Source organism: Urocitellus parryii, chromosome 4, assembly GCF_045843805.1.
Source record: "Urocitellus parryii isolate mUroPar1 chromosome 4, mUroPar1.hap1, whole genome shotgun sequence".
NCBI lineage: Eukaryota > Metazoa > Chordata > Mammalia > Rodentia > Sciuridae > Urocitellus > Urocitellus parryii.
The window spans coordinates 93,898,036-93,914,075 of record NC_135534.1 but is presented as its reverse complement, the minus strand read 5'-3'; the positions used below and the strand labels follow the sequence as shown (position 1 = coordinate 93,914,075).

The following is a 16,040-nucleotide window of genomic DNA, read 5'->3' as shown; positions in this document are numbered from 1 at the left end:
AAGAATAAGTCAGATTCCAAAGACTTTGATGAATGTGCAGCAATGACAGAGAAGTCAGTAGACAAATAGGTAGTCCATATTAGTAGCAGGGTTAGACAATACACTGGCAGAGGTGTCACTTTTAAGAGTTGCCATTTCTTTTCCTTCTGGGTTTGTAATACATGGGGTGATGCTGTAAGAAAATGGGATAGTGCTCTAGGGAGAAGTTGAGGATGTTTGGAGTTTCCTTACTTTGTACCAAGGGCAATAAAAAGAATGGTGGCAACATCAGGGAAAGAGGTTAAAAGTGGGAAAATGAATGTGGAGAAGAAAAATGAAGAAGAATATTGGGAGAAAATGTGGACAAGACACAGAGGGATTATTGGGATGATTTTGATATGAGGTTGTGAACAAGAGTGGTATGGATACAGATCTATTGAGTTGAGCCTTAGGATTCTGAGCAAAACTCAAGTTAATATGTTATAGTTCCTGTGCAAGTCTGAGTCCCAATGATCCTGAATCTACCTACTCTAATGGTGATCTTAGAAACTTAATGATTCTGGCAGACTTTGTGCTTAGATTTAAAAATAGACTATTGATGGGAAATATGACTCTAGAGAAATTCCATGTCTTAGAAGTTTTAAGGTAACCAAAGGATTCACTGAATCTCTAGATGAAGCCATCTATGAACTAAAATTTTCCCAATCCCTTCTTTGTTGAAAAATGTTGAAAACATTCATATTTATGTCAAGAAATTAACTCCAAAAAACTGGCAGACATTTCTATACAGGCAGTAATCACTAACTTTTTATCATTAACCAGAACAGAGGACTTAGAATTTTCTACTTGACTCCTTCCTTCAAGACAACCATGACATCAATCTGTGCCATGTAAGAAAACTTAAACGAGGTATGCAGTTCTTAGGAAGAGAAACACATCAAAATCACACACCTGGAGGTGTAAAAGCCATATACCAAACCTTTCTGTCTCCCAAGTCCTTTTGACTGCCAGGGAAGTCTTACTGGCTTTTTACACAGGCTTTTACTTTCTTATGGTTTCCTTTCTCTTTATGTTTCCTTTTTCCAGATTCTTTTGCCAACTTCCCTCACTCAAACAAATAGTATCTTCTTATTTCAAAGGAAGCAATTTAATTCTTGTTATCTGAGATAATTATCCAGTTCTCAACTTTTTCTCATAATAATTTACCAAAATCTTAAATAGTTCTTTTTTGAAAGGACTACTCATATAAGCTGCTTGGGAAAATGTATAATTAAGCCCCCTATTATATTTGCAATTGGTTTTACAAATACTAAGACTCTAGCCTGCTAGACTGTGTGAAACTAAAACCACTTTGTGAAAATATATGAAAAGGCATACTTTCACACAGCATCTATTAATAAATTTAAGGCAGATGACTTTATCAAATTTGTCTTTTCACCAACTTTCCAGGATACCACTTTTCATTTATTTCTTACTGATATTACCACCACATTGGTGTTGCAAATTGGGATAAGAGGTTTTCTTACAAAATTATTTAAACATTTTTCCCCTCCGCTGATACTGACTTAATATATAAAGTTGTGTTCATGCATGGACAAATAAATGTGACACAGTTATCATGTACTATGCCTTAAGGAAAAAGAATTAATTGATCACCCTCAGGCGGGTAAACCAGGGAACTAATAACCTGAAAATATGCAGCAACCTGAAGCAAGTGCAGCCTTGGTGAGACGGGCATTTCAATGAGTTGTGATTGAATTGAACCAAGTGGTTCTCTTTAGATCTTTCAACTGTGGTCATTGTATATGTATATCCAGCTGATAGAGCTACATAATTGGCTTTGTCTGGTATGTTCAGAATCACTAAGTTGTGATCTTTCCTTTTTGGTAAATGAGTCTTTTAACTTTGTAGAATCAAAAATTTTAACTTAAATGTTTTAAACTTAAACATGTTTTAAAAACACATTTCCATGTTTTAGAGAATTTGGTCAGACTAAAATTCAGAGAGGTATCCCTTTTCACCAATGTAAAACAAACAAACAAAAAACCTCCGAATTTTCAGTAAAATTATTCTATTATTCTTTACTGTAAGAAATATAACTCTCCAACTACAATATAAATCCATTCCAAGGCTTCAATGAAGGCTATCCTTAGTAATATATCTAAAAAACAAACCAAAATTCTTGTTCTGAATTAGTTTTCTTATGACAATTTCTCTTGCTAAACAAATTGTACCACATCTTTGTATGATTATATACAGAAACTTCTCATCAGATCAGAAAATTAACCAAACATATTCTTTTGGTTCCTTTTAAGCCATCTTTTCTAGTGACATAAGGAAATGCCATAAAATAAACCAAACTTCAGCCTTTATTTTGACCCACTTTATACTTAGTGAACACTCCAGGGAACTTCAGTGAGGAAACAGTTGTCTTTCTGCTTTCCCTTAATTAAATTAATTCAATTAATTTCATTTTTTCTTTCAACAAATATTTATTAAGCACCTACAATATGCCAGGCACTGTGCTGGGTGCTGGGGATACAACTGTGAACAAGATAGACACAGTCCCTGCCCTCAAGGAGCTTACAGTCTAGTAGTTTACAGACAAATACACAGGCAATTACAATGCAGTATGGCAAGTGCCGTGATGGGGGAGAAACATTAAGAGTGGCACCTAACTCATAGGCAAGGGTGGGGGGCAGTCGTGAAAGTCCTCCCAGGACAAGTACAATTCAATTTGAGTACTGAAGGATGAGTGTTAGTCCGGTAAGGAGGAGACAGGGAAGAGTTATAGACTGAGGAAATAATACACGTAGTGCTCCATGTGCTGCTTGGGAGGTTCATTTTCTGCCAGAGGAGTTAGATAGAACTGAGAGAAGTCCTTGAAGACACACAGCAAGGGCCTGATCACAAAGGGATTCATTTGCTCAAGAACTTGGAATATTTCTTGAAGGAACAGTGCACATGTGCATTATCAGATTTATACTTTTAAAGATTGCTCTTCCTGTGGCAGAGATTGAATGAGGGATGGTAATCTCAAGAGGTAAGGGAAGGAAATTAACCCTTCACCATCTCCATATTATTCTTGAAGGAACAGTGCACATGTGCATTATCAGATTTATACTTTTAAAGATTGCTCTTCCTGTGGCAGAGATTGAATGAGGGATGGTAATCTCAAGAGGTAAGGGAAGGAAATTAACCCTTCACCATCTCCATATTATTTTGCATGATTCTCACACCAGTGCTCTTGCCAGCTCACCTAGATGCATACATTCCTCAAGCAAGCCATTGACATGCATGGTATTGGACACTGCTCATCCATAAGGCTCTCCACACCTTCTCCTCCTTTTAAAACTTGACTCATCCTTCAAGGACAGAGTTTTGAAATCATCCTAACTTGTGCTTTCTGCCAAGATCCCTAAGTATGTGATTTTTATCTGTACTAGAGTACTTATTTATTATTTCAAACGAGCCAAATCTTCCTTTGAACCTTGTTAATTTACTACATGTATAACAAATTAATTTTTATTAATGAATATAGATATAATTTTCATTATAATTTCCAGGTGAAATCAAGGACTAATTATTCATTTGTGGTCCACCCCAAACTATTACTAGTGCCTTCAATGGATTTAAATGGAACAATAGGAATGAGGGAAGAAGCCCACCAAACACATAATTTTATGCAGCAAAATACAGTCAAGTAAAATTTCAGCACAGGTACAGGGTATGTTGCTGTAGGACAATGATTCATTCCAGACTCAAAGACTCCATTTTTAACAATTTAACCTGCTAACGAGTCAAAGATCTGCAACAGAAGGACAGTTTAGTATGCAAAAAGAATAAGGGCTAGCTACATACATTTTCCAATATGGCCCACCATTTGACTTCTACAATCCTTTGTATACTCTTGTAATTTCTCAAATAATGTTTATAATGATAAAAAAAAAGCCTTTTAAGCTTTGTAGATATTGTAAGAACATCTGTTGTTTTATTCTTTTTGGTGGGTACAAAAACCACAATTTTGTACACAGAACAAGATTATAAATAAGATCGATAACATGAGTGACCCGTAGTCTCTATTGATTCTACATTGTAGACTGATGATTTAACGTCAACATTTTCTTCATTTTGTTTTTGTTCCTGGTAGTGGAGATGGATGCAATCTGTGAACCGGCTCATGTGACAGAGTGAAGGTTACAGCAAACAAGAAGTTGACCAACAACTTTTATAGAAAAAAGTCTCTAAAGTTTATTACAGTGATGGCATTTATATCAATTATTGCAATGTATTGTTCCCTAAGATGGTTAGAAAAAAGAATCGTGTTGTCCTCTACTGAATTTTACGTCAGTTAAAAAGCAAGCATGTTTCAGTATTTGTTTTTCTCCAAAGTAAGTGTAAATACTTCCTTTAATTTTTTTTTCACAGGATTTACATGTTTGTTTATTATTTTCTTATCACAGTTTAGTGATTTGTTTCCTCAGCTGGATATTCTTCCATTGACTATATGGGTGTTCTGGAGACGCAGGTTAGCATGTTCATTGACTTCTATTATCTATTTTATCCCTTTCGGTGAAGACAAAGGCCTTTCTGAGCAAGAACTTCAGTGTAATGCGCTAACAGGCAAGTCTGATTAGTTTTTAAGTCCACTCAGTGAAATTTGTTGTTGTTAATACACCCGTCCCGGCTCCCCCCCCCCCACTCCCCGAAAAAACCTAAATTGTGAGTTTTCCTGATATAAAATCTGAGTTTGGGTTTCCGAGCTGAGCTCATGCACACGTTGCTGCGGCTGATGTCCCGCGCTTTAGGACGCACTTCCCGCTCTCAGCCAAAAGATGGGTTTAGCAAAGACCCGCGCTTGCGGTGTCCCTCAGGGCTGTGTTTCCATCAGTCATCAACACAGTTTAATTAAGGCACTCAATTATTTTTTTGGTTTTTATGGTAGGTCCGATGCAATGACAGCCAATCCTGAACTTTGTCTAATTGCAGTTCCCGTGTGTACAGCCTTTGGGCAGTCGGGTGTCAAGACGCGGCCGTTTTCTCCCACGCTCCCAGTGATGGATAACCTGGCTTTGTTTCTTATGGCTTCAGAAAAGGTCAGCTGGGTTGCATGGAAAGGAAACAGAGAATGTGGTGTGTTATGATATTACTGTTTGTTTAACAAAATATGACACAACAAACACCGAAATATCAATAATTAGACATCTGCATTTTTTTTCCATATTTTTTGGTCATATGCAAACTGTTTATGAGGGAAAGAAAAGCTGAACTACCCCGAAGAAGAAGCGAAGCTTCAACTACACTGAGGTTTTACTCTGCAGTCTAGAGCTTGTGGTCCTACCAATTTAAAAAACTAATTCTAAAAAACATAAAATTAGGTTCCATGTATCAAATTTTGGGCAGGAAACATCTTTTAACTTGCTCTGCTCCATACCCTAGAACTTCTAGTGAAACTCAGAAGTTCTTTTAGGTTTTACAATATTCTTTAAATCATATTATTGTTTTGTTAGAGACTGTCTTCTTCATAGTGCATGGATTAGACTCTTCAAATTATAATAAATTGCCTAAATTACTATATGTATAAATACTGATGACAGATATTCCTGTTTCTATAACACAAACCTATGCACAGACACTTTCATTCATTCACACCCATTATAGACATGACTCAGAACAGCACAGTTACTGACAGCTGGTTCATTTTATGCCTATTATAGAAGCAAGAGTCATATTTTAAAACTAAGCTTCAAGAGGGGACAGCAGAAAGGGGCCTGTTTCAAGACCTGCTAAATAGTCATCAATAGGAAACTTCCCAGATTAAGGCTAAGGGGTCAGGTCTCTCAACTCCTCATTCCATTCCTATTCCCGATTTATTAGGTAGCAGATAACAGTACTCAGAGGAGAAGCAGACAATGGTATGTAAATCTAATTACTATCCATTCACAGCCTCTGAATTCTTTCTAGTAATTGACTTATAATGTTAACTCAAGATGTTCCTCAAGTTTTTTAATGACTTAGATCATAATTCTCTCACAATTCATAATGTAGTAAATTTCCTGTTGTGAATTTAAGTTTATCTAATTTTTTATGAAATTCTATCCCTGTATTTATTCTGCTCTGGATTCTCATATCAGAATAATTATACATTAAAACAAGTAAGTTAATAAGTAGGTTAAAAACTGTTCGAGTAAACAATGTTTGAAAGTAATTTGTCCTGATAACTTCAAAAAGTTGAAATCAAATTGTTGGTAATGATATATCTATGGTAAATCCAAGGTAAATTTCATAGTTCCGTTTTAGTGAACAGTTTAAAAAATTAATACTTATTTTCATAATCAGGACTTGGGATACATCCTTTACAGAAACATTAATGGTTTTTATATTTAGAAATTATGGAAATACAATGAAGATTTTAGGGGAAAACAGCAATGCCTTAGCCTGAGTTCCTGGGATTGCATATTGATTTAAAATGAACAGAAGGTGAATTTTAGTATGCAAATGAGGAAATTAGAAATAAAATGATTCCATCCAATTCATATACTGATTGGATTACTTAATCAAGGACCTCACTCATATGGCAGACTCTTACCTGAGGACTAGAGAATCTCGCCAGGTAACAAACATGGCTGTAATAATCTTGTTCTTTGGAGTAAGACTCTTGGGAGATTAAGTTATTAGAGATGAATATTTTCCTACTCAATATTAGAGTGAAAATGCTTTGGGATGTTTGTAAAAAAAAGTATTATCAAAATAGTACTGTTGTATCAAGAAAATATAACAATGGAATCTTACATTTACGAAACAGACAGGGATTGCTATCATGGTTTCTGGATAACTTTCCCATGTTATCCTGTTTTTCACTGTTGTGTTAGATGAATAGTTTAGGGGTCAGAGCTAGGGTTCCTAGATGTTTGGAATATCCCAGTGCTTTTTCTATGAGCTTCTAGAAAAAAATAATTTTGGGGGCAGTTTTGGACAGCTTAGGTTAAATAAAGAAAAACAAGAAAAATGAATATCTATGAGTTTAATCCTAGCCAATGTATTAGCTCATCTTCAATATTAGGAAGGTTTGGAATCCTAAGACCACTCAGGCTTGTTTATAGAGGACTTGGTAAGTGGTTCCAGATAATTCAAGTTTTCTGCTGATACTTCACTTAAATAAAACTGAGGCCAAAGTCTCAATATGTTTCTTTATATTCCAATTCAATAAAATAGATAATTATTAAAAAGTTTAGCTTTGTTTTAATTTTTATGAAACACTAGACTATAATTAATAAAAACAGTATAATTTTTTAAAGCATTTACAGAGGCTTTTGCCATGAATCTGTTTTTGTTTTCTTTCTTTTCTTGATCAGGTTTGTGAGGAAAAGAAAACCTTCAAAGCTCTGAAAATTTCATATACTCTCAAATAACCTCTCCTCTGTTAGATTAATGCAAATGAGTATATTAGTTAATGAATTTTTAACAACTTTCTATTATCTCTTTAAATATGCTCTGCCATTTTTACATTCTATACTTATATCACCCACTTCTTCCATAAAATGTCTTTTCTATTTCTTTTGATTGACCCTATGGAGCCTCCTCAGACTGGAAAGATGTCCTACAAGTTTATCTATGGTGTGAATTCTGTTGCATTATCATGGCTGTCACCATTATTGTGCATGTTCCCCCTTAAGGGATGGTGACTTTTAAGTAGATCTTCCAATATTTCTAGAAATTTGCAAGGTTTTTGTTTGTTTTTATTTTGGTTTTGATTCTATGACAATATTATCTAACTTATAGATCATTTATATAATTAAGTCAATAGAGTTTTGAAAGGAAAAAGTCTTTTAATTTGATAGTAAAGTAAAAGCTGCTTATGCTCAAGGCTTCTCTACAGGTGCAGATCATTTCATTCACCCTAAATGCTAGTGTCTTTTAAAATTCTAGATCTTCCTTTTTTTAATGTATTGACTTAAGAGTTAAAATTTAGCTTTAAAGGTAATTCATATGATGAACTTCAATGCCAGGTTCTGACTCCTAAAATATTATTTAGTGTAAATCATATATGCATAACCTGGGAATTCATATCACTTTTTAGTAATTTCCCAGAACTTTGTAGTAAACTATTATCCTTGAGTATTTCTTTCTAAAGGTTTTAAATATTCTCTTTCTTTTTCTTTGCTTTCCAACCTTTGGACCTTGCTAATGGCTGGCATGCCAAAGAAACATTAGTTTTAATGAACTAATAACAACAAATTTTAGGCGTCTTGTAAAATTCGTCTCAGAATGCAGTCCAAATAATTGGCTCAGCAAACTTGTCAGATATTGCTTTCTTAGTTTTTGAGAGTTTCTCCTTAGCTCTGTAAAGGTTAAGATGACAGCATTCTCCTGATGGACAAGGTACCTTGACACCATCTCAGTTTGCTCTTTTGTTATTTAGAAGACATGGTCAGCATGTCTTGATCTGAGGGAATTGAGGTTTAGTTCTTAATTCTTTTACACAAAACTTGAAAGAACCACCTTGGAATTATCTGTGTGCAGTTGTTCTCAGCCATTAATTTCTAGATTGTGGATAAAAGCAATTAGATCTTGGTAAACAGGGATGACTTTGTTCTTTAACATGCCAACAAGTACTTGAATAATTTCTATACAAATAAATATCAAAATCGGGCACATTTATTTGGTATAACCTCAGCTGTATGTCTTATTAAAATTTATTTTGATTTTGAATTTAGGGTACATCAAGTACTGAACGTCTCTTGAAGGTTCAAGGACTTATTTATCATGTAATCAGAATGAGAAGCCTATTCACTAGGCTATTATATGTCATTTTAGAAAATAGTTTTTAAAGTCCTGGTTTTAAGAAGAACAATAAAAAACCCATTCAGGTCTTACTTTAAAATCACTTCCTATCATTAGAGGAAAGAAGAAGTGGACATTTAGATTCTTATAAAAAAAATCTCTATCTCCTGTGTTTTACTGAATGTGTACAATTTTTTATTGTGACAGGATGAGAGAATGTGAATAAGTAAGGCTGACCTGGCTTCTATAAAAGCAATTGAAATAAAAAAGTATGTAATAACTCACTGCAATTTTTTATCATTTACTGTATCACTCCTATAGAACACATATATTGCTGACATCTTTGATGGAAGAACTGCTCAATTGTCTAAAATGCCTGTTTATTTTAGTGCAACTGTGTATTGTAGTCAGAATTCTGACAAATTCTCCTCCCTAAAGGGTTGACTCAAGGACTTCTGTCATACTAACAAAAATGAGGATTTATGCTTTGAAAATATAGGAAGACGACTAATGGTCAGCAAACTAGAATAGGAGCTGAAATTCCTTGAGAACATACTATGTGCCTTGGAGTTTTTACATGTATTGTTTCTCAGAAAACAATATGACCTTATCAAAAGAAGTAACTGCCTAGGTTTCCATCATTCAAAACAGATTTTGTTTTCATTTTTTCAGCACTTATCCTAAACATGGGCTATTACAGAGAAGATTTGCCTGGTCTGTGTGCAAGGAGGCCCAGATCTAATTTCCAATTTTCCCCAAATTTCAGGAAAATAATACTGTTTAAATCATTTTGCAGAGCAATTCTGGTGCTTTTTTGTCTTTCTGAACCTTGTAATGCAGATATCTATTGACAACACAAAATTTCAAACAGTACATCTGCAGCCAAAGAAAACTGAACCACTTTGCACTGAAGTTTTCAAAAATATAAAGCTCTAATTAGAAGCAAGCAATACCACCACTGGACAGACAGGTCACAACACTGCGTTCACAGGATGCATCCCCCACTCACTGGAGTAGGCCCTAAGTCCTACCCCTAAATTTTAATACTTTCGGTTCCATATACGTTGTAACCTTCTCTATAGGTTGCTAAATTCTGGGTATTCTGCGAGGAAGTTGGGTTAAAAGTCTGTGCACTCTTTGCCACCTTCATTCTCTTCGCTTCTGCCCTGGACTTGTAACAGAACTCTATCAAAGCCACCAGCATTGCCAAGCCCAAGCCGCCAACCAGAATGTAGAAGACGCCTGCTACGTTGCTCAGGCTCAAGGCACTCGTCTTGTCCTGGGGGGATAAAGACACTTCAGTTAACTGTGGAAATGTCACTTTCAAAAGGTAAAAGAAATACATGAAATCCAAATAGCCAATTAAAGTAAATGCTTAACTTAACCTGAAATTATCTATAAGTCACTGAGGTAGGTTTATAAATTTAACTATAAAGCTTATAACTCTCAGGAGAAGTGAAATTATGATAATTATCAATATATTGTATATAATTGCATTCATTAAAATCTGTATCATTTTACCATTATGAAATATGCAATGAAAACCACTATACTTAGCCATATATAAGCATTTATATATTTACACATAGGGTGCCAGAAGTGGGTTTATTATAGAGTTTGAAAATGACATATTTAAAATCCAATTATGTGGGAAAGGGGACTTCTTTTTGGCTTTGCTTCCTTTAAAACTCAGTTTTAATGTTTGAAATTCCTCTTGAATAAATCTAACTCCATAAATCTCCTACTGAAGGAACAAGGATCTTCTAAGCTGATAGTTTCACATTTTGTTTATCATTACTTTACAAACTATATAAAAACAATATACTATGGTACATATAATTTATTCTTTCTGTTATGCCTATATGGGAAATCTCATGAAAAATATCACTTTTGCATATTGAATACTATTTAGGAATAATTATATAGGCATAATACTTGGGTAGTCTTTATAAGATAATTTTTAAAAATACATAAATTATCATGGTCAATTGAGAAATAAATTATTTATATATGGACAAATTTATAATTATTTTTAATGCTTTAAAAATACAATTCCATTCCCATTTAAATATATTAGAGATTGATTAATATTTTAGACATTATTCTTCAGTTTTACTATATTACTGTCTCATAATTAATAATCAAACATATGATTAGAAAATATTAAATTTTAAGAAAAATTCAGAATTTCCTTAATAAATTAAAAATAGTTTTATTATATAACATTATTCCCAAAAGTATTTTTTAGACAACCTGGAAGATGCTTTGTGGTCATCATTTTCTCAGCAGTGTATTTTGTTCAAAATGTGAATCAGATCCTTAAATAGTTTTATTAGGAAAGTGTTCATTTCAAAAGATGTATTATATATGTTGTTTACTTAGTCATGATATCAACTAACTAGGCCAAAAATTTAGGGTAATTTCAGTTTTAAAATAATCTTTCATTAATTGTTTGTGTCTCTCAAACTTTACATCAGAATTTGAGATTGGTTCATTTTCTGGCCAATCTTCTGGTTCAAATGCAGATGAAAGTGGTTAATATGGAGATCAGATCTGCAGAAGAATTAACCTGACTTTCGTTCCTTCTTAAATTAACTGAAGTTCTCCAATTTAAGCCAGCTACTTGTTTAATGTCTTAGAATGACGAATAATTCATTTATTTTCTAGAAGAAGATACAGAAAAAAATAAAAGGGGATTCAAAGAACCTTCAACTATGACTTTCAGGCACTGTTAACTATTTTCTATTAACATGTTTAAGTACTTTATTCAAAGATATACATTATATATTGTTTTTTTCAGAATAAAAATATAACTGCACTTCACAGAATTTGGCCTATAGGTTTCTGCATTGTTCTGAAAAGAATTCATAAATTAAAGGTCTTAGAACTTGAGGATATTATTTGTAAACATACTAAAATAACTTTGATTGGAGAATAGAATTGGAAAGTTCATTCTGTTTATCTGTTAGCACAGAAGTATCAAAGGGCCTCTTCAAATCAAAGTGGACTGTGTGGCAATATGATAACAAAAGATTGAACTTTGGAATAAACATTTATTTAATATTTAGCATCTTTTTTTCGGGATGACTATGGATTAATTTCCCATTTTGAGAATGTATCAGTTCTTGAAATAATTGATTTCATAATCTTTAGCTCCATAAGGAAAACCTAAACCAAAAAAAGCCACTACTTTTATTAGTGGTACGTAGTTTGAGAATAACAAGGAATTTTGTTATTTTATATATATTTGTAGTTAATTTAAATTATTTAAAAGCCTTAATATTGGGGAGCAGGTTGTGATTCCCTGGAAAGTTAAACCCTGTGGTTGGAATTTATGATATTAGCTTCTGATTTAGGCTGTGGCTCAATGCATAGAGAAAAGTTCAGTTTTTAAGGTTTCCATATGATTTTGACAATTGCTCCCGTTTATTGTTTTGTGAACACAAGAGGAGGCCCGAACTGCAGCGACTGACCTTGCTTCCCGAGTCCTTGGGTCCACATTCACCTTTATCGTACCACCATTTGTTTTTCAGCTTGTCTAAGACGCCTGCCTCACTGAGTTTCAAAACGGCAAGGTTTACAGGAGTTCTTCACGTGGAAAATAACATAAATAACATTATATATGTTATTTTATGTTATTCAAGTAAAACTACATTAGAATCGCATGGCAAAGTGACAGAGCAGAGGCCACAGTAGGTGTTATGTCTTGTACTGTAGGCCCAGGTTGAGGATCAGACATAAAACTGGGGCCTGCTCCATCGCTTTAGGTAACAGGCACATACTGCTAGGGAGGATCTTTAAATAAAATGTATGCAATTACTGTGAATCCAAAACTATTGGCCTGGGTTAGGTTCCTTGAGCATTTATAATTTCCCCACATAAATGTGAGTCTTTCAAAATCCAGAAGCTTCCTTCTTTCCCCTTTAAGACTTAATGAAAGTGGCTGCAAGTTGACAGACAGACATAAGCAGAAGGTAGACAGGACTGCTTTCACTTCTTACATGCATTATGATTCAGCTACTAGGACTTTGCTTTATGCTCTAAAATTATGGCCACAGTATCCATCAATAGATTGACTCCTTACCCACTGTATTCTAAGACCTCATTGAAAGAAGAGAGTGACTCTAGCGTCACAGACCAAGAGCATCTCATAATTCATGCAAAGATCCTCATAAGTCTAATATGTGAATTATTATTTAAATCATAGCCCATGCTGATATTTTGCTTCTGAATTGCAGTATTTACCCTAAATAATATCACCAGAGCCACTTTTATCTATCTTCTCTTGAGTTTACTATGTTAATATACTCAAAGTACAGGTGATTTTAAATTAGTAATGATAGGTTAGGGGTTACTAAAATTTTTCTGACTAGAAAATGCTTCTTACTATAAAGTCATTTGAAAAATGTTCTTCTGTCTTTGATTCTTTCAATACCAATACTGTATAATGAGTCTGAGATGTCAGCTATCATCTAGTATCAATATCCTGAGTAATATAAAAATTACCCCAGCCTTTCATTTTCTATGTAACAATATGAAAGTCAAGAAGATGAATAGGAAGCACTATCTACTAGGATCATTTGTTGTTACTGTCTTTATGGTTGGTTGCTTTTGGTTTCTTTCTGCTGGAGGTTGGATACAATCCTATGGACATTTTTCAGGCTGCCACAGTCATTTTGCGTATGATTCAGAACCTTACATCTGATTGAGTGCATTTGGTGAAACACAGCATGCATTTATTTGTCTACCAGAAGATTAATTCCATAAACCCAGCTACATAACTAGATGATGCATTAATAATGACAGTGATAATGATTAACGCTTACTATGCACTGACTGTGTACCAGTTTAAAAAATATTTTAACACTTTAATACTGTCACTCAGATTTTGCAAATGCGAAAAACAAGACACAGAGAGCTTAACTCAACTAGTTACACGGCTGGGCGATAGCTGAATCAGGATTTGTCGTAGTCTGACTTCATAGAATATGCAATAAAAAAATGGGTTTTCTGGGTGTAATTAATTTTTTTTTCTAAAAATTAAACTAAAATCTATTACTTTCCATAATTTAGTTTTGAAAAATGTTTCCAAATGCCACTTTTTCATTTTGTTTATATGGTTTTTAAATACAACTTAAATTTTGTATCAGTGTTATAAGATCTTACTATGGCTTATGTTCACTAATCCATTGAAGAAGTAATATGCATTTGCCATGATCCCAGAGTATTAGGGTTTTTTTGGGGGGGCTGATATCTGACATAAGAATGATTTAATACTAAATGCTCTTTGGAGATGGGGTAGTTAATTGAAGTGCTTAAGATGAACCCAGTTAATCTAGGTTTTACTAACTATACCATGCCTCTTCCATACATACTTCAGCCCTGCCTCCATTTATGAAATGATTGTTAAAAAGTCAACACATGAGTTGATAATAAACTGTGAAGGAATGAATTAAAAAAAATTACACCTCTAAAATGATACCTTTTCACTTGTCCTTTTTGAAAGATGTAGGACCCTTTCTTCATACCTTTTGTTAAATTTTTATGGCCAAAGATTCCTTCACTCAGAATTTCCTAGTACTGGGAATGGCTACCAGGTGAGTAACCATGCTGATTATCTCAGATTGTGGAGTGTGACACGGAAGCTGAATAGTTCAGTTGTTGGTCATATTAAGTAATAAATCCCTTGAAGGAAAGTACAGTGGTTAATTCTCTTTTTCTCCACAGGTTCTACCATGGCCCCCGCCCCAAATCAAAACAGAAGTTAGATAATTTGGTGTTGAATGGAAGGCTGGAGATATGTTCCATTCCCTCAACTCCATCCATTACAATCCTGTGAATGATAGGGGATCAATTTTCTTTGCATAGAAACCTTTCCATATGTGGCACTTGTTTCTGTGTTTTCTCCTTTCACGAGATGAAACACTTAGGAAAGTTAATGTTCTCCTACCAAGATTCTATATTTCAAAATCAGATCAGCCAGGACTTTAGCCATCTTGTGCTATGATCTCTTGGTATGCTCCCCCTACACTCAGGTGGCAGCAATTGTCTCTCCTGCTTCAGCTTCCCAATCAACAAAGGCTTTAGAATCAGCTGCATTCCTTAATTCTGTAATTTTCCTTCATATTTTACCTCTTTTGAGGGAGATCAGGTCAAAGGGAGGGGTGAAGTAAGTTTAAAAAGAAAATCAGTCACCTGAAGAAGTACAAAATAAAAATGAAAAAAAAAACAACAAATGATGTCTGATAATTTAGTTTGATCTAAGGTAGGTCAGGCCATTTAAAATAGCACCTTTCATTACAAATTCAAAGTAGGGCATTATTACCATTTAGATTGCAACAACCTACTCTGTTGGTGATAAACTTTAGGTCAATGTACAACCTACTAGGTTTTTTTTTTGTTTTGTTTTGTTTTTTATGCAAACAAAATTCCTGAGGGAAAATAGAACATACTATAAATTTCATTTTAGGTGAACATTTTATGTTAATTTTTATAACATTTTGGAAAGCTACTTGTTAAGATTTGAAATAACTTTTTAAAATAAACTTTTCTGGTTCATATTTGTGAAAGCAATGACTACACACCTGAAAGAAGAAGCAGTTTAATTTTGGAAATGATAAGGTTAGATTCACATTTATTCTTTTGGACAACAAATATTTACTGAGTGTCTAGTATATAACAAACAATGTGTTCAACAAACAATGTGTTGAAACTGATTAGATCTAAGTTGTTTAATCATTCATTTAAATCAATTACAATGATTTTCTGTTACATAGATTTTTTTCCCCCCAATATATGTACATTTCTGCTCTATTTTTCTGTTTTCCTCTGGAAGGTCTTAAAAATCCACTAAAATGGGACTTCAATATATTTTTAGAAAATTTTATCTGTTATAGCTTTGTTATACTTCTTATATTTGTGATAAAAATAAAGTAAAATTTGCAAACAAAAATTTTCTAGTGGAATAATATATCTGTTTTTATTCTTTCTGGTGTTACTATAGGACTTTTTGATTTTTCTAATTTACATAGAGGAATGCTAGAATATTAGTATAAACTTGAATAATTTTGTCTGTATATATATATATATATATATATATATATATATATATATATATATATATTTATTTATATGCTTATAGAAACTATCAGAAAAATTCTAGGTAATTTGGGTCTCCAAAATATACAACCAATTAATACTCCTTAAAATAATATTATCATGCAAATGTGATTCTTCTCCCTCAAGACTCAGATTGAGGCTTAAACTCTCAATGTAAC

At 33.6% G+C, this 16,040-nt stretch overlaps 1 protein-coding gene across 8 annotated transcripts in view; it reads right to left on the bottom strand.

Annotated features, from left to right (window-relative positions):
- Positions 1–4,915: 4,915 nt before the first annotated feature.
- Gria4 (glutamate ionotropic receptor AMPA type subunit 4) overlaps positions 4,916–16,040 on the bottom strand; it is a 333,715-nt gene continuing 322,590 nt past the window's right edge. For 6 of the 8 annotated variants that reach the window (XM_026399030.2, XM_077797709.1, XM_077797707.1 and 3 more), the window contains 2 exons: positions 9,908–10,042; positions 4,916–5,080 (listed from right to left, as the gene is read on the bottom strand). In XM_026399030.2, coding sequence (XP_026254815.1) covers positions 4,916–5,080; positions 9,908–10,042 — 300 coding nt within the window. Of the gene's footprint in view, positions 5,081–9,907; positions 10,043–12,236; positions 12,352–16,040 lie in introns of all 8 variants that reach the window. The other 2 variants (XM_026399029.2, XM_077797706.1) reach the window with 1 other exon arrangement.